We start from the raw sequence: 24,403 nt of genomic DNA on the forward strand, positions 1-24,403 counted from the left end.
ATCTTGAAAAGTTTGAGGCTTCAAATAAGGGATTAATGGAGAAAGTATTCCTGATAGGAATCTATATAACTATACTATGAACTGAACAGGTATCTGTCAACAGATGGTGGTTACTAGAGCATAATGGTAGTTGCTACAGCATAATCAGATTGTAAGTTTGCTCACTGAGCTGGAAGGTTTGTTTCAGATGTTTTGTCACCATGCTAGGTAACATCATCAGTGAGCCTCCAGTGAAGCACTGGTGTTCTGTCCTGCTTTCTGTTTGTGCGTCTTGGTTTCTTATGGTGAGTGATATCATTTCTGGTTCTTTTTCTCAGAGGTTGGTAAATGGGGTCCAAATCAGTGTGTTTGTTCATGGAGTTCTGGTTTGAAAGCCAGGCCTCTAAGAATTCCCTGCATGTCTCTGTTTAGCCTGTCCTGGAATGGATGTGTTGTCCCAGTCAAAATGGTGTCCTTCTTCGTTTGTATGTAAGGATACTAGTGATAATGGGTCATGTCTTTTGATGGCTAGTTGGTGTTTGTGTATCCTGGTGGCTTATTTTCTGCCTATCTGTCTGATGTAGTGTTTGTTACAGTCTTTGCGGGATATTTTATAAATGACATTCATTTTGTTGGTATAGGGTCCTTTAGGTTCTTCATAGCTGTTTCAGTGGGTTGGTAGGTTTGTGGACTACAATGCCAAGGGGTCGGAGTAATCTGCCAGTCATCTCTGAGATGTCTTTGATGTATGGTAGTGTGGCTGGAGTTTCTGGACGTTTTAGATTACTTAGTGTGGAAACAGGCCCTTCGGCCCAACAAGTCCACACCGACCCGCCGAAGCGCAACCCACCTAGACCCATTCCCCTACATTTACCCCTTCACCTAACACTACAGGCAATTTAACTTGGCCAATTCACCTAACCTGCACATTTTTTTTGGATTGTGGGAGGAAACCGGAGCACCCGGAGGAAACCCACGCAGACACAGGGAGAACGTGCAAACTCCACACAGAGAGTCGCCTGAGGCGGGAATTGAACCCGGCTCTCTGGCGCTGTGAGGCAGTAGTGCTAACCACTGTGCCACCGTGCTGCCCACATGTTGTCTACTTGTTTGGGTTTTCTGTTTAAGAATCAGCGGACTGTATTTATTGGGTACTTGTTGTTCTTGAATATTCTGTGCAGAGGAACCTCGATTATCCGAATACCAATTATCCGAAGGAGATATCAAAGTCCAGATAGAAATATTACATTAAAGACGTGTTTCCAACAGTGATTGCGTCTTTTGTTTACAGTGGGTAAACAGGCACCGTCTCCAAATGACTGATGTCCCTCCCTCTCTCTCCCCACACTTTTCCTGGAGTTCTACAGAGGGGTGCACCCTAACCCCCCCCCCAACTTCCTGAGATAATCTGACCAACATTGTCTGTACAGGGCAGATATGGAACCTGTCAAAATGTTGCAGTAGAAAGTTGTGTGTGTGTGTGCGCGCACGCTATTTGGAGACAGACCCCACAAAGGCAGCAGCAGTCTTATTGTTGGTGTCCAGTCTGGCTGCCCTGAAGAGGGGTCGGGGGCAGTATTGGACAGGGGAGAGGGCAGTGCTGGACAGGGATTGGGGGGGGCGGAGGATGGTGTTGGATGGGGTCGGGGGGGCGGCAGGATGTCAGGAGGGGTGTGGTGTTGTTGGCTGGAGGTGGGGTTGGGGGCAGGGTCTCATGCACTGTATGCTGCTGCAGTCTCCTGAATGGGGAAGCAGATTTTAAAAACTCCAAGCCCCAGAGGAAAGCATTTAATCGATTAACCGAATAACCGATTATCCAAATGAAATACTGCCCGCCCATCTAATTCAGATAATCGAGGTTTCCCTGTATAAGTATTTTTCTTCTGCCGCTCGTAGTTCCTGGGTGCTGCAGTGTGTTTTGGTCCATTTAAATAATGTCTTGTGCAGCTCCTTTTGTGCGTGTTGGGATGATTGCTTCTGTAGTTAAGTATCTATCTGCGTGTGTCGCTTTACTGTAGACGCTGGTCTGCAGTTCTCCATTAACTGTTCATTCCACTGTGACATCTGGGAAGGGAAATCTGTTGTGGGCTACATTGATGCCAAGGGGTCGGAGTAGTCTGGTAGTAATTGCAGAGGTTGCACAGTGGCTCAGTGGTTAGCAGTGCTGTCTCACAGAGCCGGGACCTTGGTTCAACTCCAGCCTTAGGCTACTGTCTGTGTGGATTTTGCCCATTCTCCCTGTGTCTGCGTGGGTTCCCTCCGGGTGCTCTGGTTTCTTCCCACAATCCAAAGATGTGCAGGTTAGGTAAATTGACCATGCTAAATTGCCCATAGTACTCAGGGATGTATAGGTTAGGTGCATTGGTCAGGGGTAAATGTAGAGTAATGGGAAATGGTATTGGTGGGATACTCTTTAGAGAGTGGGTGTGGACTTGGGCCGAAGGCCTGTTTCCACACTATAGGAATCACTAGTATCTTTACATACAGACAAAGAATGACACCACTTCGACTGGGACAACACATCTATCCTAGGACAGACTAAACAGAGGCATGCACAGGAATTCCTAGAGGCCTGGCATTCAAACCGGAATTCCATCAATAAACACATTGATTTGGACCCCATTTACTAACCTCTGAGAAGAAGAGCTGGAAATATCACCCCCCCCCACCCCCTTAAGAGACCAAGACACATAAATAGAAAAGTGGGACATAGCACCAGCACTTCACTAGAGGCTCACTGATGATGTTACCTAGCATGATGACAAAACATCTGAAAAACCAACCTTCCTGCTCAGCAAGCAAACTTACAACCTGAACCTCAACCTGAGCTGCAAATCTTCTCAAAAAAGATACAACATAATATATACTTTTTTGCCTGCAACTGTGGCTTATGAAACTTGTAACAAGACTGCACAGAACTCATCAAGGAAGCATTTCATTTTGGTTTATTTTGTACATAAGGTGGTCAGATATCTACTTGGATTAAGTTAACACCACATTTTAAAGTTATTAAATGTTCAATTTCTATAAAGAGCCAAAAACTTAAGTAGAAAAATAATTTCTAAGCACGCACAACAGAAGCAGTATTAAAAGCAAGTTCCAACAACTGCTTAAAATTTGACCTAAAAAATTGTTATCTTGGGTCAACTAGTTATTGTACAGATTCACTAGCATTTGGCATAGAATGAAGAAATTAAAATATGCAGACTTTGAAAACTGCAATAGATGATATTGAAATTTATTTTAATGAAGGTATTTAGAATTAAGAAGATATATTTAAAAATAAATAGACGATTGCTATTCATTGACATGTACTGTGAAGAGATATATAAGATTAAACATATGTAATTCAGATCAATGTGTTGGATTTTGAAATAGTGGCATGTGGACTTTGGTCTGTATATGAGAAGGGGGTCAATGATTCATTTGAGAGTATTTCCAGGGCCACTTTTTAAATAAAAATGTGCAAGAGATTTTCTGGTGCAGCAATGGGAATTTCTTTGCTTTGGAAGTTTTACTAGTGGCCAAAGTAGACATTGAAGAACATTTGTTTGTTCTCAGGTGGGTCAGGAGTTGTTTTTGTCTAGATTTGCTTGGATGAAACACCATAGCTTGGAAAGCCGTTGGTTTCGGTTTGCAGAGGTCCTGATGGAAATTAGATGCATTAAGTAGTTTATCTTGAAGAAAGGAGATAGTTTAGAACAATAGGGCGAGGCTGAGTAGGCTGGGCCTGTTCTCCCTGAAGCGTCAGAGGCTGAGGGGTGACCTCATAGACATTTATAATATCATGAGAGACATGGATAGGGTAAATAACCAAAGTCTTTTCCCTGGGGTGGGGGGGACCCAGAACTAAAGGGCTCGATTTTGGGTGAGAGGGAAACAATTTAAAAGGGACCTAAGGGGCAACTTCTTCATGCAGAGGGTGGTGCGAGTATAGAATGACCTACTAGAGAAAGTGGTGGAAGCTGGTACAACTACAACATGCAAAAGGCATCTTGATGGGTATACGAATAGGAAGAGTTTCGAGGAATATGGACCAAATGCTGGCAAATGGGAGTAGATTAGGTTAGGATATCTGGTTGGCATGGACGAGTTGGACCAAGGGTCTGTTTCTGTGCTGTACATCTCTATGACACACTCTAGGACAAAGGGTACCTCACTGAGTTTGCAAGTCCCAGATTGGAAGTGCTTGGCTGGAACTTGATGCTGAGAAGGTCTAAACTCAGTTGTATGAATACTCCAGGAATAGGCTATTAAACTCTCAAATATGGAAAGCCACAACTTTACAAATGTGATAGAGAAGGGAACTCTATTGTTTGAGTATTGTAAAGAGATGTCATTGGGATAGATGAAATGTTTTAAAATCTTTCAAATTGTTATTTATAAGTAACTTACTTTATTCAGTTTTATCTTTGCATAAAAATCTTATGTTTTCTTGCTAAAATCAGATTTACAGCATTGTATGCATGTGTTTCAGTGAAAGGCCATCTCACTAGATCATATTCTGATTTTTGTTTAATTTATAAAGACAAGTTTCAAAACTGGGATCTTATTTGTCCAGTAATAATTTGAACTGGGATTATAACAACAATGATGCAAACCTTTTTTTATGCATGATTGATAGTTGCATTTGTTAATCATTGAAACAGTGGCCAATTCAATATTTAAGGATAGGTTAGATTTTCGATTCAAAGGAGGATAAAAGGATATGTGAACATTATGGGATTAAGATGTTGTTTCTGTGGAGAAGGAAATTATTACTGTTCTAACAATTTAGATTTTGTCCTTGACCCAGTTCAATATAATGTCATCAAACATCCGAGATAAAAACTGTTTTTCTCTCCAAAAACAAACAGTATCCTGGGCTTTATAAATAGATCTACAGATGGAAGAAGTTACGATAAATGTTGAAACACTGGTTTGATATCAACTGGAGAATTGTGTCCAGTTCCGGGTACCGTAGAAGTTTTCAAAATCATGAGAGTTCTGAACAAGGTAGATAGGGTGTAAATGTTTACAGTAGTTGAAGGATCCAGACAGAGGTCATTAATTTAAAGTGAATGACAAAAGTAATGATGTCATGAGAACAATGATTGAAATCTGGAATGCACTGACTGGAAGAGTGATGAAGACAGAATTAATTAAAGCCTTCAAAAGAAAATTAGATATTTAAATGAAGAGAAAATATTTATGGGGCTAAAGTTAAAAGGCAGGGAAATGGTCAAGAAGTATTGCTCTTGTTGAGAGCCAGCAGGGACATAATGAGTTGAATAACCTCATGTACTATAACAATTCCATGATTCTAGATGCATATAACCTGCCAAGTATTTCCAGCATCCTCTGTCTTTATTCCAGATTTACAGTATCTGCAGTATTTTACTTTTATAGCATCACAGATTGGTTGGGCTGAACAATCTGATGCTGAATTATTTCTGTGTAGTTTGATGCTGTCAAATTGCTTCAGGTCCAATTAGATTCAGAAATAGAAACACCATGACAGACTCATTTGTTGTGTTATGCATACTGCTAATACCTAATGTGCAGGAGGTTCCAAATTATATTAATAAAACACTGGGCTACTTTAACCAATCTTCCATAATTCATTGGCAGTTTATTTTGTGGATTTATTGAGATCGATGTTTGAAATTGTTCAAATTTTATTTAGTGATTTTTGTAGATTTAGGAATTGTCACAGAAGTTCTCTTTCCTGTCACTGAGTAATGGTGAGTTAAGATGTGAAAATCTACTATCTTCACGAAGCTACCTGAAATAAATTTAACTCTAGACATAAAATGTGCAGTTTAATAAAAATTTTCAGAACGCAACAGATGCCTGACATCCTCATAACACATTTCAATGCTGAATTTAACGGACTTTACACAGAGATATATTTTCAGTCAATATATTAAGAACACTTCGTTAAAAAGCAATGCTTTACCCAGCCATAATTCAGTGTCTCAGTGTAAGAGATGAGAGTTTGATGATAAATCAATATGACCTGGTGTTGTGATATTTTAGGAAAATAAACAAAGGAATTACAAGATCAAGAAGTACACAGATGCATAGAATCTCAAGTATTTAAAACCAGGTTTAATCAGCATTCCTCAGCAGTTATCGCTGAAGTGACCAAGGAAGTTCCTTGCATTTGATAAGAGTAATTTGCAAGTCCCAGTACTGTATCCATAATGTTGACTTAATAAAGTCAGTCCCCTTTTTTTAAATGCAGAAGATGGCAATGATCTGGAGAGATGGGAGAGAGACATCACTATCCACGATGTAGTCTACTGTCCAGAGTTGGCAACTACATTGTAAATAGTTATTTGATGGTACGAAACTTGAGTATTGATGGGGAAAAAAACTCATTTTGTCAAAGGATTTCATCTTGAGGTCATCAGGACAATTTGCGAGAATATCAATAAAGGAAGTATAAATATTACTTTAAAAAGATCATTCAGAGATGTGGGCTTCACTGCCTGAGTCAGAATTTATTGCCCATGTGTGGTTGCTCGGGAAAAAGTAGTTGTCTTCTTGAACCACTGCAATCCATTTGGTGCGGGTAAACCTACAATGCTGTTAGGAAGGAGTTCCATTATTTTGACCTAGCCACACTGACAGAATAGTAATATATTTCCAACTTCAGGATGGTGTGAGTGACTCGGAGAGGAACTTGCAGATGGTGTTCTCAAATTACTGTTGCCTTGTTCTTTTAGTTGGTGGTTGGCATGGCTTTTGAAGGTGCTGTCTTACTGTATGGAATGCTGTTTGGTTGGCAGGTGGATTCTGATTGGTAGATGCATTACATGGAAAATGCGGCAGTTAATGATGATTGACTGTTAACTGCCAGGTTTTGTTTAGATTTCAATGCAGACTGGTTGACTTTGATTGCTCAGGGCATTGCCCAGAGAAATGAACCAGTGAATGGCTATCACTCATGCAAACAATGCCACCATACACATTTTAAATTGTGCATAGATATACATAAAGTAAAAATGATCTAATATTGCATTCAATTTTATATTCATAACTAAATAATGAAAGTCAGCATTCCTATTTCTCGGACTGATTTTAATTGTTCAGTGAATAAAAGATGAAAAAATTATGAAGACCCATGAAATATTGCATTTATTTAATTGGAGCTTGACTTCTTAAGTACACAAACTTTGTGTTCAGTTCTCTGTCATGCATGGCATATGATAAATCTCACTAATGTTCATAATGCAACTGGAACACAAAATGTGAATAAATTGAATCAAATTTAATGTTGAAATATCTACAAAACAAAATACCTGGTCAAGTGGCAATGGAGACTGTCCCATAATCTTCACCCCATTTGCTGAGCTGAATGCCTCTAATTATAAGAACTAGTCAAGATGTTGACATTTCATGCTGTAATTTCATTAAAGAAAAGCCATCCATTGAAGTTTTTTTTAGATTTATGCTTCTTCTGTGTTAAATGTGTATCTTGTTGAGTGGTGGTCTCCTTTATTTCATTTTTTTAGAAGACAAATTTGTAATTGCCATAGCTCTGCCTTGATAGCTTTTGAACCCAGTTTTTGTGATGGCTAAATGATACACAGTTGTATTTTTTATTTTCTTATGTTTGTTTTGAATTGGACCCAAGTATGTTTACTTTCTTTTGTGGCGCTTAATGAATAAGTTCATAAAATCAAATTTAATTGTAGTTCTAAAATAGTTCTAAATTATGAATTTTTAAAAAAAGTTCCTAATGAATGAATCTTTGCTGATTTTGTTTTCTTTCACTCCTCTTCTGCCTTTATCCATAAAGACAGACAGTGCTGTGTTTTATGTCATTGTCCTGTCTGCAGCTGAGTAGTTCAGACTCTGATTATCAAAGTGAAGGAATATATTTGATTACCATTGATTCAGCTGCTCCACATTGACAGTGAAAAGGTCAGAGACGAGCTGTGGGTGGCTTTCATGGTGTGCTTCTTGAGTTAAATGAATTAGATGTAAAGCATTCTGATGTAAGTCAATGCCAAAAAGGCATTAGTGCCTCCAAAAGTGCTGCATTTGTGTGTTTTTTTAATTCAAACTTCCATGTGGTGCAGAATATTTTGTTTGATTTATAGTCCCAGTAATTGGATGAGTGCATACTTTCCCATTAAATATTTGGCTTGTGCTTTAATAAATAGGAAATACATTGACCCCTGATTACTGGTGACTAAGCTAACTTTTGTCATTGTGTTAGTTGAGCTTAAGTATTTTGCCAGTTTCATTTTGGCATAGTACAGAACATGGAACATTGTCCTTTATCCTCCCCGACCTTACAGATGATATTTATATCCACTGTTTGATATTGGTTCTGCCTGATTGGAAATTCTTCTTTTATTTTCAGAAATCTTTAGTTCTCCAATATCTTCTAAGTTGTCAGTATTGAATAGAAAAGGTAAATAAATGGGAAAACATTTAGGTGGAATATATTGTTAACCAGTAAAATAGCATGATACATATTGAATACTGCACACATTTAGGAGTGTTCCATGTAGCATGGCTGTAGTATCCTGCCTCATTTTTATAGAAAATATTGTTCATGTAAGTTCATCGTAATAGTTCTGCAAGATTTCTCTTTGATAATGCAGTCTTTTAATTGTTAGCCATACCTGAAATTGCCACATTGCTGGTGCAATTCATTAACATTGGGAAAAACTCTTAACTAAAATACAATGTAGCATCTCTGGAATATTTAGGACAAAGTTGTTCCTGGATTTTAAAATTTTCTGAATTTGATAGTTATGTTAGAATGCCTAATCATGTATGTGTGAACTAGAAAATACTGTGATTCTAAATATTTTATAACTCATATGTTTCAGGAAAATATTATAAAGCAGAATGAAACATTGGTTTACCTATCCTAATACGCTATCTTCAATGTCTCAATTCTGAAAGAAAGGGTCTGCCCATATTTCTGAACAAGTGTTTCCGAACAGCATATTTTCTAACTGAGAGATAACCGTGTGATACAAGTAAATGTTACATGTTTGAACTTTTTGTTTCATAGGCAGCTTTTGCAGACTCTCCAGCATGTTTTGTAAACAGACTTATATAACCATTTCTATCTTATAAAATATTTTGTGCTGCTTTTTCAGGAACAAAAATCAGTGATTTTAATTTTAAGTCATGAATTAAATTGTATTCTGTGAATCAGTTGGGCTTGTGACATTGTATTCTTAATGTATATGTGGCATTTGATGTAGATAACAGGACAATACTCCAATTTTGCTTATTTATTATTTAGATAATATATTGCTGTTGGCTCATTACAGCTGCCTCTCACAGTATCCATGAATAGAAACTAATGATTAAGTTTAGAGAAGTCAACTGACCTATTTGTGGTACAGTGCACTAATTGGAACTCACTCGTAAATAAGCCTTGCAATAAGTACAAAAACTGTAGCATTTGATTTTGTTCATTGCTTTGCCTCCAATCTATACTTAACACAAATTTAGTTTTACCTCCATGAATGAAATTGGTTCGCATGGAAAGATAAAATGTTGGAGTTGTACCACCAGAGTAGATACATGATTGATGGCAGGTGTGGATCTGATGGGCTGAAGTGCCTCTTTCTATGCTGTAATATTTTGTGATTCCATTGTTTACCATATTAAATGCATCATTTTGTGTATATAGTTAGTGACCACACATTTATGTTCTTACTTTGTACCTTGAATGTGAAAACATGGTAAACATCATCACCTTTGTTTTGCTGAAGGTCTCTTGATTCTATTAGGAAAAAAAGTACAGCACTAAAATTGATTTATCTTCAATACTTGAATTCTATCTGTGAGTTTTCATCCTTAAAATACATTGTATTTTAATTCTTTACATTATTAAATAGCCTTTCCTATATTTCAAGGCACTGAATTTGGCTGACGTATGCTATTCCAGTGGCACAGTCAGTAGTCTAATTAGTTAAATCGCCAAAATGTGTCTGGATTTGTGTATTGGGAGGTAACTTTCCCGCAGCGTTAGTACTGATCATGAGAATTAGTCTTGGAGTTCTCAAGCTATGGTCAGAAATTATTGACCAGGATTAATCTTTGTAATCAAATAGACACATGTTGCAGCTTGGATAAGCACACACATGAAGACTGATCAATTGAATTACTTAAAAAAGAATTGTGTTCCTTTCAAACCTACCTCAACATAGATCTGCATGTTCAGGAGCCGGGGAGGAATTTTGGGAAAAAAACAAAACTTATGTAATGGACAGATGATTATTAAGTCATATTATGATTATTATGATTAAGTCATAACTTAAATATGAACCAGTGATTGGTTGAAAATTAGTTCTAGGTTAAAAATTTATTTTTGCTACTGTTGGGTTTAGTTGGCTTCTATTGGGGTTACTACTAATTATTTGAAACCTCATATGCACGAACCCTGCTGCCAAGAATAAAAAGGTATCTCTTGGCTACACTAGTATTGTCCTGTTATGCTGAAACTCTAAGCTGCAGGTTGCATTTTTTAGTTGGTAAGAATTTACTCATGTAGTTATGTTACATATAACTGGGTAAATTGCTAGACCTTTCATAAGACTAATGTTGATAATGGCATATACTTGCAAAAGCAACTAGGCTTCCTTCACTGAATGGTATTATGGACGAAGTTTGATTTTTCGGATCATCTTGGTTTCAGTATGATACATTATTTTGCACAAATTGATTTGGTGTGACTTGAACTCATAACTTTACTGTCGTGCATGGCCCTGCAACGTGTGCTGTTGGAGTCTCCTGTATTTTTAATATTTCTTTTTCCAGTTCGATCACATTATTTTTAGTGTTTCCTAATGTTAATTTAGTTTAGAAAAATAAGAGTTGCATTTTTCTTAAATGAATAAAAAGCTAATCATTATGGTAAGGTTTATCCTTCAAATAAATATTTTAATGACAAGCATCATTGTAATCTAAATCTAAAGTGGTATGGTTATGAAGTACACGTTTACAGACGTGTTCATTTGAGGAATGGGTTTAATGTTTGTAGCCATTATTGTTTTCAGTATAGTTGAGATATTAAATTATTCCGAATATGCTATTAAACTACTTTCTTTCATGAAAGTCAGTAACTTTAAAAGATTTTCTAATTCCAAACATCTCTACAGAAAATTATAATTAAAACTTAATTAAAGTAAACCATTCATAATTTCTTACATAATTAGATAATTTTGTTAAAAATAAATGATGACAATCACTTTAGAAATCAGCAAAATGGAAAATGCCTTCTTTAAAAGAGCAGGATACTTAATACAAAGTTTATTGAATTCCTCAGGCACACAGAACGATGAATATGTTTAGTGTCTGTGTAAAAGTAAATGTAAAATAATCATAGGGTACAGCATTTTGATAATTAGGGAACAGCTTGAAATAGTTTGTCACTGTACTAATTATGAGGTCAAATTTTGGGATTACCTAAGTAGTTTCATTATCCTTCATGAAACAAGGACTGGTTTGTCATGTTCACCTGCCTGATGAAAAATACATGTCACTTCAGTTTGGCAGTGAAATCAGTCGTATATTGGAATTGGCTCTCAGAAATATTATGTATAGCCTGAAGGGATTTTACTGCATCAGCATAGATTTAGCAATTTTATTCCCGGTCTTGTTATTTGAAAGGCCCTGAGAGTGATATATATCTAGGAACATTGCAATGATGTAGAAAGCAACTAAATAAGCTGTACGGTTAGATGAGTGTATGAATACTTGTCCTACAATAGCTTATCATTTACTTAACAAAGGAATGAAGAATATTCATGGGTTTTCAGAGTGACCCATTACATTATTTTGAATGCTGCTTGAAGGTTAAAAATCATAAAAACAAAATTGAGTATGAAGGTACACAATTCATTAAACATTTCCTTAGGTATTCTTTTGTTTTCAAAGGCTTTTTGAAAAGAATGAGACCATTGAAGAGTAAAGAGATGAAAATTAATGTGCATTTCTTTGTTGCAGCATTAAGCTTCCTTTGTTGTAATATAGAATACAGATCCAGTATCTGCGTTTAATTTTATTACGATATTCAAAGCTGCAGCAGACATGTTCATTTATTTATGGATTAGTGGTGCTGGAAGAGCACAGCAGTTCAGGCAGCATCCGAGGGGCAGTACTGCTCCTTGGATGCTGCATGAACTGCTGTGCTCTTCCAGCATCACTAATCCAGAATCTGGTTTCCAGCATCTGCAGTCATTGTTTTTACCATATTCATTTATTTAACCAATTTGACATTGGCTACGCAGAAATTCTTCAGATCTTAACATACATTTGATTTTCTTGTTGTTTTTCTATTCTGTCATTTATTAATTGTATGCATATTTCCTTACATTGAATATTGCTTTAATTTTTTTCTCAGATTGTTTGAAGGATCTTCACACAAGAAAGCTGAAAAGCTTAAAACTCTTTTTTGTTATTTCAGAAAAGTCACAAAAGAAAGTAAGTTCATACTACTTAGAATAAGAATAGTTCTCTTTTGAGCTTCTACAGTAAAATAAATTACAATCTCTAAAATATTTATGAATGGGCCATTTGAAATTTTATTATCTACCTTTAATATGGCATCAAATAATGTAGACTGACGTTCAAGTGCACGGTGCCAACCATGGTGTAGCATGGATTCATACTGTTGATTCCTCACCTCTGAATTTCATTCTTGACCATTGTGAAGGTTGCAAACAGATGTCAAATTTGTCTGCAGCGATGGGAAGGAAAAATAACACTCGCTCCTTCTCCTCACTCACTGCAAGTAGTTACTTTCAAGTTATTCAAAAATATCCTTATCTAAAAAGCACAGCTTTTTGATTGATCAGTTTGACACAGTAGAAGTGATATTTTTCTTTAGTACTGTATTCAAATTTGGTCCCTTTACTTGAGGAGGGATTAGTTATATGGAGACAGTTTCAAAGAGTTTTACTAAATTGATTCCAGAGATGAGTGACTTATCTTATAAAGAGAGATTGAGCAGTTTAGGCATAAATCAGAGGTTTAGAAGAATGAGAAGACATCTAATTGAGATAGTTGAGATGGTAAAGGGGTTGACAAAGTAGCTGCAGAGAGGACGTTTTCCCTTGTTGGGCAATCTAAAATTACTCCTTAACATTCAATGTTACAATCACTGAATCCCCCACTATCAATATCCTGCAGGTTGTCATTGACCAGAAACTCAACTGGTCTTTCCATATAAACACAGTGGCTGCAAGAGCAGGTTAGGAACACCACAGCAGATAACGTTCCTTCTGACTCCTGAAAGCACATCTACAAGGTACAAGTCAGAAGTGTAATGGAATTCTCCCCACTTGTGTGGATGGGTGCAGCTCCAACAATACTCAAGAAGCTTGATACTATCCAGGGCAAGGCAACCTAGTTGATAGGAATCACATCCACATGCATCCACCACCGATGCTCAGTGGCAGGAGTGTGTACTTTCGACAAGATGCACTGCAGAAATTCACCAAAGATCCTCAGACAACACTTTGCAAACCCACAACCACTTCCATCTAAGACCAGGGCAACAGATACATGGCTACACCACCACCTGCCAGTACCCCTCCAAGCCACTCACCACTGACTTTGAAATATATCACTATTCCCTCATGTCACTAGGTCAAAATCCTGAAATCCCCTCCCTCATGCCATTGTGGGTCAACCCACAGCAGGTGGACTATAGTGGTTCATGGGGGCAGCTCACCACCACCTTCTCAAGGGCAACTAGGGATGGGCAATAAATGCTGGCAAGCCAGCAATGCTCACATCCTACAAATGAATTAAACCATCTAGAATGAGAAGTGATAGTTTTAGGTTAACTGTAGTTGATTTAAAACAGATAAGGAAAAATAACTTCTTTCAACTGGTCATGAACCTGTGGAGTTCACTATCCCAGAATGTGGTGGATGCTGAGACAGATCTTTAATTAGTAACGGGTTGAATGGTAATGGAGAGCAGGCAAAAAATGGAATTGAGTGTGAGTATGATCAACTGTGGTCATGTCAAAAGGCAGAGCAGACTTGAGGGGCTAAATTGCATACTCTTGCTCGTAGTTCTTATGAAGAAAGTGACATCAACAACAAAAGTCACAACGTTTGAAATAAATAAAGACATAAAAATGATTGATCTTTGTTTTGAGATTGACCATTAATACTATTGGGGGGATAACCTCTCAGCATCAGCCAAGTTCATGGTATCACACGTGGCTTTGCTGCACAGAAGGGGAGGAAAATGTGCAGCAGAACTATAGTGTGGCAGATGAAGTTTAATCTAACTAAATGTGAGATGCTACATCTTGGTAGGGCAAATCAAGGTAAGATTTGTACACTAATGGTAAAGTCCTGGGAAGTGTTGCCAAGCAAAGAGACCTTGGAGTGCAGGTTCATAGTTTCTTGAAAGTGGAGTTGATGTTGTGAAGAAGGCATTTGGTATGCTTGCCTTTATTCATTAGTAAGTTGAATATAGGGAGTTAGGAAATCATGTTGTGGCTGTCCAGGACATTAGTTAGGCCATTTATAAAACCAACTTCCATCCTGGCCTCCCTGCTGTGGAAAAGATATTGTAAAACTTGAAAGGGTTCAGAAAAGATTTAAAATGATGTTGCCAAAGTTGGAGGGGATACATTGGTGGTCACCAAAATTGGAGTTTGAGCTGTGAGGAGAGGCTGAAGCTATTTTCCCTAGCGTGTCAGAGGATGATGGGTGAGCTTTTAGAGGTTTATGTAATCATGATGGGCATGGATAGGTCTGAGGAAGGGTCACTCGATCTGGAACATTTACTCTGATTCTCTCATAGATGCTGCCAGACCTGCTGAGCTTTTCCAGCAATTTCAATTTTTGCTTCTGATTTACAACATCCACAGTTCTTGTCAGTTTTTATTTTCAATAGTCAAGGTCTTTTCCCTCTGGGTAGGGAGTCTAAAACTAGAGGGCATAGGTTTAAGGTGAGAGGGGAAAGATTTGAAAGGGATATATGGGGCAACTTTTTCACGCAGAGGGTGATGCATGAATGAAATGAGCTGCCAGAGGAAGTGAAACATAGAAGACAGGAACAAGAGGAGGCCATCCAGTCTTTGAGCCTACTCTACCATTCATCATAATCATGGTTGATCATCCAAATCAGCGGCCTAATCCTACTTTCTCCCCATAACCTTTGGTCCCATTTGCCCCAATTGCTATATCTAGCCATCCCTTGAACACATTCAGAGTTTTTATATCAACTGCTTCCTGTGGCATTGAATTCCCCAGGCCCACAGCTCTTTGGTGAAGAAGTGTCTCCTTATCTCTGTCCTAAACAGTTCACCCTGAATTGTCAGACTGTGAGCCCTGGTTCTGGATGCACCCACCATCGGGAACATCCTCTCTGCATTTGCCCTGTCTCGTCCTGTCAAAATTTTATAAGTCTCTATGAAATTCCCCCTCGCTTGTCTGAACTCCAGTGAAAATAATCCTTACCTCGTCACACTGTCTTCGTAAGACAGTCCAGCCATCCCTGGAATCAGCCTGTAAACCTTGGCTGCGCTCACTAGAGAGCAAGAGCATCCTTCCTCAGAAAATGAGACCAAAATTGAACGCAATATTCTAAATGTGGCCCCAGCAAGGCCCTATATTACTGCAACAACACATCCCTGCTCCTGTACTTGGAAACTCTCACAATGACAGCCATTTGCTGCCTTTACTGCCTGCTGCATGTATGCCTGCCTTCAGTGACCGGTGCACAAGGACACCCAGGTTCTGAAACACAGTCCCTTCTCCCAATTTACAGCCACTTAGATTGTAATCTGCCTTCTTGTTTTTGCTTCCAAAGTGAATGACCTTGTATTTATCCCAAATTTTACTGTATCTGCCATTGATTTGCCAACCTGTCCAAATCATGCTAAAGCATTTCTGCATCTTCATTACAGTTTACCCTCCCACCCAAGTTGGTGTTATCTGCAAGTTTTGAGATATTATGTTTAGTTCCCTCATCCAAATCATTACTACATTTTGTGAATAGCTGGGGTCCTAGCACTGATCCCTGTGGCATACCATTAGTTATTGCCTGCTAGTTTAAAAAGGACCCATTAATTCCTACTCTGTTTCCTCTCTGCCAACCAGTTTCTGTCTGTCTCAATACACTTCCCCCAATCCCATGAGCTTTAATCTTGTACAATAATCTCTTATGCAGGACTTTGTCAAACATCTTTCTGAATTGTTAGGTCGTCAGCATGGCTTTGTTAAGGGAAGGTCAAGCCTTACAAATTTATTAGTATTCTTTGAGGAAGTGATGAGGAGGATCAATGAGGCAATTGATGTTGTCTACGTGGATTTTAGTAAGGCATCTGCCGAGGTCCTACATAGCAGACTTGTCAAAAAAGAAACAGCCCATAGGATTCAGGGTAATGTGTTGAATTGGATCCAATGTTGGCTTAGTTGCAAGAAAGAAAGAGTAATGGTCAATGGCTACCCTTGCAAATGGAAAGCAGTTTCAAGTGGTGTTCAGCAGGGCTTGGTGTTGGGATCCCTGCTGTATGTCTTATATGCTAATGATTTGCACCTGAATATAGGGGACAGAATTGGGAAATTTGCAGATGACTCAAAAGTTGGCCATGTGGAGAATAGCTGTAAGCTCAGAAATGATAATGATAGGTTCCTGACGTGGGCAGGAAACTGGCAGATGGAGTTCAACTCTGAGATGTCTGTGGTCATGCATTTAAGGAGATCAAAATGAAGTGAGAGATCTGGGCGTGCAAGTGCACGGGTTGTTAAAGGTAGCTGTACAAGTAGATAAGGTGGCAAAGAAGGCATCTTTCATTGCCAGAGACAGAGATTGAGAAAGTACGGATTTAATGATGGAACTGTATAAGACACTGGTGTGCAGTTCTGGTCAGCGTACTACAAGAAGGATGTAATTGCTCTGGAGAAAGTGAAGAGAAGATTTACTAGAATGTTACTAGGGCTGGCATATTGCAGCTTTGAGGAGACATCGGAGAGGTTGGTGTTGCTTTCCTTGAACAGAGAAGGCTGAGGGGTCAACATGATTGAGATGTACAAAATTATAAGGGGTAGAGGTAGAGTAGACCGAAAGAACCTGTTTCCCTTGGCAGAGAGTTCAAAAGCCAGTACTCATAGATTCAAGCTAAGTGACAGAAGGATAATTAGAGGGGATGTGAGGAAAACGTTTTTATGGAGAGGGTGGTGGGTGTCTGGGATTCGCTGTAAAGTGCGGGTTATGGACTGTGAGGAGGAAGATAGGATTAGAAGGGGCATTTGGGTGTCTTTGGGTCGGCACAAACAAGGTGGACTGAATGACCCCCTTCTGTGCTGTATCATTTCTATGGTTCTGTCTTTTTGAAAGACAGAATGGTGCCAATGCTATTGTTTCATCAGGCATGTGAACAGGAGACTTTTGCAGTTACTTCCAAACATCCTCTCATGTTAATTAAATTACTTCTCATCAATGAAACAGAACATTATCATTTGCTTCAAATGTACTGTGAACCCTTTGGAGTCTCCTGTAATATTGGGATTAGTAATTAATGCACCACAAAGTTGTCTTGGAGACTTATTTCATGGAAATTAAACTCTAGCTAAACCTGTTGCTTAAGAGTTACTGATGCTGCTTGAGATTCCTCACTTTGACACAGTTGGGATTCATCCCACATGTGCTATAGCAATTTGCTGATCGCAAGTAAGGTGCTTCAGATTCAAAAATGTATGCAAGCTATTATTTAGGATGTGATATTGTCACCTTCACTTTATTAAATTTAGGGACTGCCACAGTTAATCTGCCTGAGTTCGTTGTTGTCAGCCACTCTTGTGTAGTCTGGTTGTCTACTTATTGTGGAAGCTGATTATCGACAGGCATGATTACAAGGAGCCAAGGGTATAGCAACAAAATTACCTTGTGTTCTGAATTGATGCTTTAGATACTCCTTCTGAATAGACCGAGAAATTTGGTGTGAGTTGTAAGCTGCTTTATCCATTGTAGGTAAAGTAGAGCAATGAAGAGTAATTCCATATATTTAATATACTGTTTCAAAACCAAAGAACATAAATACTAGCATGTTATCATGAGTCATTAAAATTAAAAGAAAACACAGTTTTTCTGGTCCCTGTCCCATCATGGCTTGTTTCCTTTGCAAACTTCGATTGTTCATCCTCCTGTAAGTGTTGCTGTTGGGATTTTGTACAAGCCTCTATCTGTGGCTACCATGGTGAGAAAGAGGTAGAAATACTGAGGTGTGAAGTGTTCTCCTGTATAAGCAGATGTCACTCATAAATTGTCCATCTCTGAGAGATCCTTCTTGTATTGTCATGATTTCATTGTTACTGCACTACTGGAACCTGAGTGTCTTTTGATATCACTGTGTTTGGCAATGAATGGGACTTGTAGTAAAGAAAATGTAATATACTTTTTTAAAAACATCTCTACAAACTGCAGAACACTAAATTGGATAGAACCCTACAGCAAACTCTTTGAATACTTTCGTGCATTCAGTGGAGGATAGTTGCATAATTCCAATTATGTAGAACCAAAGCCAGTTACATGCATATAGTGTCCAGGCGTGACTAAATGAGTACTTTCCTAATCATTTTTATTATGCCTGGGAAAAGTGATATCACTGTATGTAATATTTTTCTGAGATACACTCCAAATATCACCTTTTCAGCAATTTTTGTTTCCTTAATAAAAAGCTCCGAAATCGAACTTGTGCACAAATTCTTTCTGTGAAAAACAAACAAGGGGTAAACTATAACTTTTAGATTTATGGACACTTTGACGAGCTGTACTGAATTCTGCTTTGGCTCCAACTTGAGTGATATGATTCTTTATATGTAGCTGTGCTCACATTGTCACATCCTGCACCTTCTGAAAGTTGCTTTTCTGGTTACCTAATTCGGTGCAGGCAAGAGAAAAAACGGATTGGATAGCTATGGCGAATAGCACTAACTGTGATCATGTAGTGAGCCAACTTGGACAGAATGGGGCAAGTAGCCTCTCTCTATGTTGTAACTGTACAATGGTTTTTCGTTAAATACCTATGTTCAGTTTTTTTTTAAAAGTGGAATTTGTCCAACAGTGCAATCAATATGAGCTTTTGATTGTAAAGTCAATATTGTAATAAATGTAGCATTTTAATTTGTAGAACTATCATACATGACAATTTCATGTGTTTAGATAAGTGTCTATTATTTTGGATGCCTTTGTCTTTTATTAATTTCTTTCTCTTTTTGTCTTAGAACCCACTGGCTTAGTAACATTTCAGCGACAGTGTTTACCTAACTTCCCTGAATGGGAAAGGTAAGAGGATACTACTGACCCATATTTGGGTTTAATTTAACAGGAACTTCAGTGCAGCTACCAGTATGCAGTCATCACATCGTGTTTGAGCATTGTTTTGTTTAATGTGACTCAGTTGAAAATGATTGAGGTTGTGAATAGCATGTAACGTTTGTACAAAGTTTGTACAACGTTTGTACACTTAGTATCTGCCATCTAGTCTAGGAAGACTTTCTGGCTGCAGCCAAAAATTGCATTCAGATTGTCCAGGTGAAGGTTAGCTCCGTCTATTACATTGTATACAATTAAATTGAGTCAGATTTGACAGTTGTTACGACCCATCTGAATTTTTGACGTTGAATAGGTTTTTGTAGCAATATAGTTTTAATGTTGATAAAATAGTTCAGATTTCAAAAGCAAATACTGTGTTTGCTGGAAAACTAATGTGAACAAAAGTACTGAAAATATTCGGTTAAACTGCCTTTGGTCTGATGATGGATTATCTACCTAAAACGTTAACTGTATCTCACTGCAAAATAGTTAATTTTCCTTGCTTCTACAGGTAAAAATCCATTATATATGAATGGCTATCCCTAAACAAAGAATTGAAGATCCCCAAAAAGCAAGCACATGGATTTAATGTGATGCAAGAAACTGTTTTTCTCCAAAGTATTGTGACTCTTTTAGTGCTTGATAAATGGATAGCCCTAAGCATGTATTTTTGAAGTTTATTGCAGAATAATGTAACTTAAAGTAGCTACCAAAGAGATAAAACTCCAGGCCTCCGGTACTATCAGAGTGCAGTTTGAATCAGTAAAGTCCATAGGAGAGAGATTCCTTCAAGGTTATGTTGCAAATGTGAGGTATGAAGTACAAACACTCACATCAGCTGAAAGGCCTTCACAAAAACATCAGACAAAGAGTCAGATTGCTAAATAAATAAGCAAGGAAAGCCAGTTGAAATCCATAAATTACTGTAGTGCATCAAATGAGAAATACTCATGGGGTGTATTGAAATACTTTCCATTATATCACATTAATGCTTTTGGTAAAATATTTTTCTGCCTTTAGCTTGAAGGCAGCTTGCTAATGGTTGATTTCAAGGAGAATGGTTGGTAGTACTATTCATGAAGATTTAAACTAATTTGGCAAGGGGATGAGTTGAGGTAAAATAGGAATGATGCACAGACAAGTCTTGAGGAGAAAGCCAGTCAGTCTAAAAGCTGAATGTATATTGCCATGTTAAGGCATAGGGGAGCATGGCAAGGCTGTATCACATTTGTTTTAATGCAAGGAACCTTGTGAGTAAGGCAGATGAGAAATTTATGAAGAAATTCTGCATGTCCAGCAGCATCTGTAAAGGGAAAGCAAAGGTAATATTTTGGTTTTGCCGTAAGAAGATTCACTGGACCCGAAACATTACCTTTGCTTTCTCTCTACAGATGCTGCCAGACCTGTGGACGACTAAAAGCAATTTGTTTTTGTTTCAGATTTCCAACATCTGCAGTTCTTTGTTTTATTGCAGATGAGTTGATAGTGTATTAGCACATGGGAATATAATATCATTGTTATCATAGAGGCTGCAGGACTGATAATTTAATATTTGTGGTACAGAACCTTCAGGCAAAAAGGGAAGAATGGCTGTAATGGAGGAGATGGTGTTGCAATGTTGATTAAGAAATTAGTTACTGCAATAGGAGGAATAAAACTTAGACCATTCTTCAAATGGGGTCATATGGGTAGACTTAAAAGCAAAAAAAGGAGCAGTCACGTTTCTAGAAGTGTGCAATAGCTCCCCAACAAGTCTGGGAGCAAAGAAGGTCAGACATATTAGGCAAGTCTCCCTAATTGAAGAGACCATAGCCAGGCAAGTGATAGAAGTGTCGAAGAGGGGAACATTTCTGTGATAGTTATCATAACAATTCTGGGAAAGTTCAAAGATGCGCCAGAAGTTACATTTATGAATTTAAGGAAGGCTGATTTTAATGTAAGATCTGGCCATAGTGGACTAGAAGCAGTCACTTGAAGGCAAGTCTACATCACAGCAATGGGAGGCATTCAAAGTGGAAGCATAGTATGTGCAGGGCGAACATATTCCCATTAAGGTGAAGGGTAAAACCAATCAATCTAGAGATGTACAGGATTGGATAAAGGAAAAAGGGAACATTATGGCAGTGTTGTCAATCAGAAACCCCAGAGGAGTATAGAAAGTTCAGGGGATTACGTAAAAATGAAATTGAGAGAGCAAAGAAGTCTCACAAAGAAACACTGATGGTTAAAATAAAGGAAAATCCATTTTAATAAGTAAGTTGAATAAGGAAAGAGTAATGACCAAAGTGATAATGTGTATGTGCAAACAGAAGATGTAGATGAGATTTTAAATGAATATTTTGCACTAGCTATATATTCTTCTGTTCACATAGAGATGGACGATGTAAGTAAAGAGATCGGGGAGAGGGAATGTGATATGCTTAAACAAGTTAGCATTGAGAGGGAGGAGGTACTATCTACTTTAGTGAACTTAAAATTGAATAAATACCCAGATGCAGATAAAATGTGTTCCAAGTTGCTGCAGAAGGCCAAGGAGGAGATTGCAGAGGTTCTGATTAATTTTCAAATCCTCTCTAGCAAAAATAGAGAAGCAAAGAACTGAAGGGTAGTTAATGTTGGGCTATTTTTCAAGAAGGGTGGCAGGGATAGGGTGGGAAACTACAGGCCAGTGAGTCTAACATCAGTGGCAGGGAAGCAATAGGAAAAAATTCTGAAGGAGATAATTAATTTCCACTTAAAGAGGCAAGGATTAATCAAGATAGCAGGGCGATCATGTCTACCAAATTTGCATGAGTTTTTTTTGAGGAAACATCTAGTTTACCTGAGGGTTTTTTTGGTTGCTGTAGTCGACATGAACTTCAAGGCTTCTGATGAGTCTTTTGTTAGAAGCTAAGAACTCATGGCATTCAGTGCAATTCAGCAAATTGTTTGCCAAATATTATTCTTATAATGAGACTAAGAGTAATGGTCAAAGTTTGCTTTTATGACTGGAAGCTTGTGTCCAGTGGTGTACCACACGATTCGATGCTGGGTCCCTTGCTGTTTGTCCTTACATTAAGGAGAGCAGGTGCTGAGTGAGGACCCAGAAGTGGATAAACTGGCAGCAGACTTGTGTGGAACCTTAAAAAAACAGTGAGAGCAGAGGCATCCTGCAGGTAGATGGACCAGTGGTGGAAGTGTTCTAACAAAATCAAAATGAGACATCACAGGACAACAGGTGGTAATTGGTGGGTACTTTTCTCTCCTGTCTGTGGTTCTAGATATTGATTTAAATTAAGACCTTGAGTACAGCTGCAAAACCATAAACAGATAATTAATAGTTTAGAACTTCAAAATTGAATTTCTTCACTTGATAAAGTTAAAGAGTATTAGTTGTCTGACACAAAAAAGAATAAGCTGTTTTTATTCTATGATTTTATAGGAATGAGGGAAAAATGAAAGCAAGTGTTCATGTTCTATTCAGTTACGATATGTCTGGCAAGGTCAGGCCCATGATTTGCATATTCTGTACTATGTGGGAAACCCTAAATGCTCCTGACGGTCTGGGTGACCATGTATGCAGGAGATACCTCTGACTGGAGCAACTCAAGCTTTGGGTTTAGGAGCTTGATCAAATCTGGGACAATATGGTATATTCGTGAGGCAGAGAGGTTCATGGATAACACATTTAAGGATGTGGTTACCCTGCAACGTAAGGAAGTGCAGGTACAGGATGGATAATAGCAGCTGAGGATTCATTCATGAAAGGAGTAGATAGGTACTTTTGTAGCTGTAGACATGACTTCAAGGTGGCATGACTCTTCTCAATAGCATGCTTGCTACCTTTGTACATCACTTTATATGATGCCTTCTTGTTGTTATTCCATTTACACGCAGAACAGTTTCTCTCTATCTGTTCTATCCAGCTTGCTCATGATTTTGAAAACCTCTATCACATCATCAATCAGCCACCTTCTCTCCAAGGAGAATATTCTCAACTTCTTCAATCTATCCTCATAATTGAATTTTCTCATTCCTGTAAATATTTTTATAATTTACTTCTGCATTCTCTCCAGTGCATTCACATCCTTCCTATAATGGAGTGTCGAGAACGATACGTAATACTCCAGCTAAAATCTGAGTTATTAGGAAGACTTCTGAGGGACTGAATGTATCTGGACTTGGAGAGATAACCAGATGAGTTGGTGAGAGTTGTGCATCTGATTTAGTCTACGTGGACTTTAGCAATGTATAGTTCTGTTGGCTACACTATAGAAAGGATATGAGTGTAATAGAGAAGGTCTAGCAGAGATTTACAAAATGTTGCCTGGGCTAGATCGTTTCAGCTAAGAAGAGAAGCTCAATAGGGAGTTATTTTCCTTGGAGCAGAGAGATTTGGGGGGGGTTCCTGTTGAAAGTGAACAAAATTGAGGGGCATATATAGTGTATGTAGGATGAAGCCTTTCTTTATAGGATAAGGATCAATAACTGAGGTGTAGATCTTAGATAAGGGCAGAAGGTTTAGAGGTTAATTGAGGATTCACCCAGAAGACAGTGGGTATCTGGAACACATTGCCTGAAAGGGGAGTCAGGGTCGGAACATTGACAAATTTTAAATACTTAGAGGAGCACTTGAAATATAAAACATACAAGGTTGAGGTCCAGCTATTGGAAATAAGATCAGCACGGATGCGATGGGCTAAATCTTTTCATGCCATTAAACTCTGATTCTGCGATCTAAATTTCAGCACTGAATAGAAGACAATTGATTCAAACATTGACACAGCAGTATTATAGAGAAATGGAAATTGATCAGTGCATCATCCTATATTATTCTTTTGTTTACAGCATTCAAGTTAAATATGACATTAATAAAGGCTTGGGATTAAATAATTGATAGTTTGATGCATACAGAATAACAAGGAGCTTACAGAATGGGAGCAGGGAATAACAAGTGCTTTGTGATGCTTAGTAGTTTATTTTTAGCTTAATTTCTTCAAACACTGAAGATGAAATGCTAGCCACCTTAGTGCGGTTCTTCTCTTGCTTATGAAATAGCAATCACTGGATGTATGTTAGCTCACTGAGTTGGAAGGTTTGTTTTCAGACATTCGTTATATGACTAGGTAACATCATCAGT

At 38.1% G+C, this 24,403-nt stretch overlaps 1 protein-coding gene across 2 annotated transcripts in view; it reads left to right on the forward strand.

Annotated features, from left to right (window-relative positions):
- parga (poly (ADP-ribose) glycohydrolase a) overlaps positions 1-24,403 on the forward strand; it is a 204,259-nt gene that overhangs the window by 94,617 nt on the left and 85,239 nt on the right. For both annotated transcript variants that reach the window (XM_043679037.2, XM_087982399.1), the window contains exons 10-11: positions 12,344-12,423; positions 19,194-19,254. In XM_043679037.2, the coding sequence (XP_043534972.2) occupies positions 12,344-12,423; positions 19,194-19,254 (141 nt within the window). The remainder of the gene's footprint in view (positions 1-12,343; positions 12,424-19,193; positions 19,255-24,403) is intronic.

Source organism: Chiloscyllium plagiosum, unplaced genomic scaffold (assembly GCF_037043375.1).
Source record: "Chiloscyllium plagiosum isolate Xiang-an unplaced genomic scaffold, Cpla_swu_hap1 HiC_scaffold_43, whole genome shotgun sequence".
Taxonomy (NCBI): Eukaryota; Metazoa; Chordata; class Chondrichthyes; order Orectolobiformes; family Hemiscylliidae; genus Chiloscyllium; species Chiloscyllium plagiosum.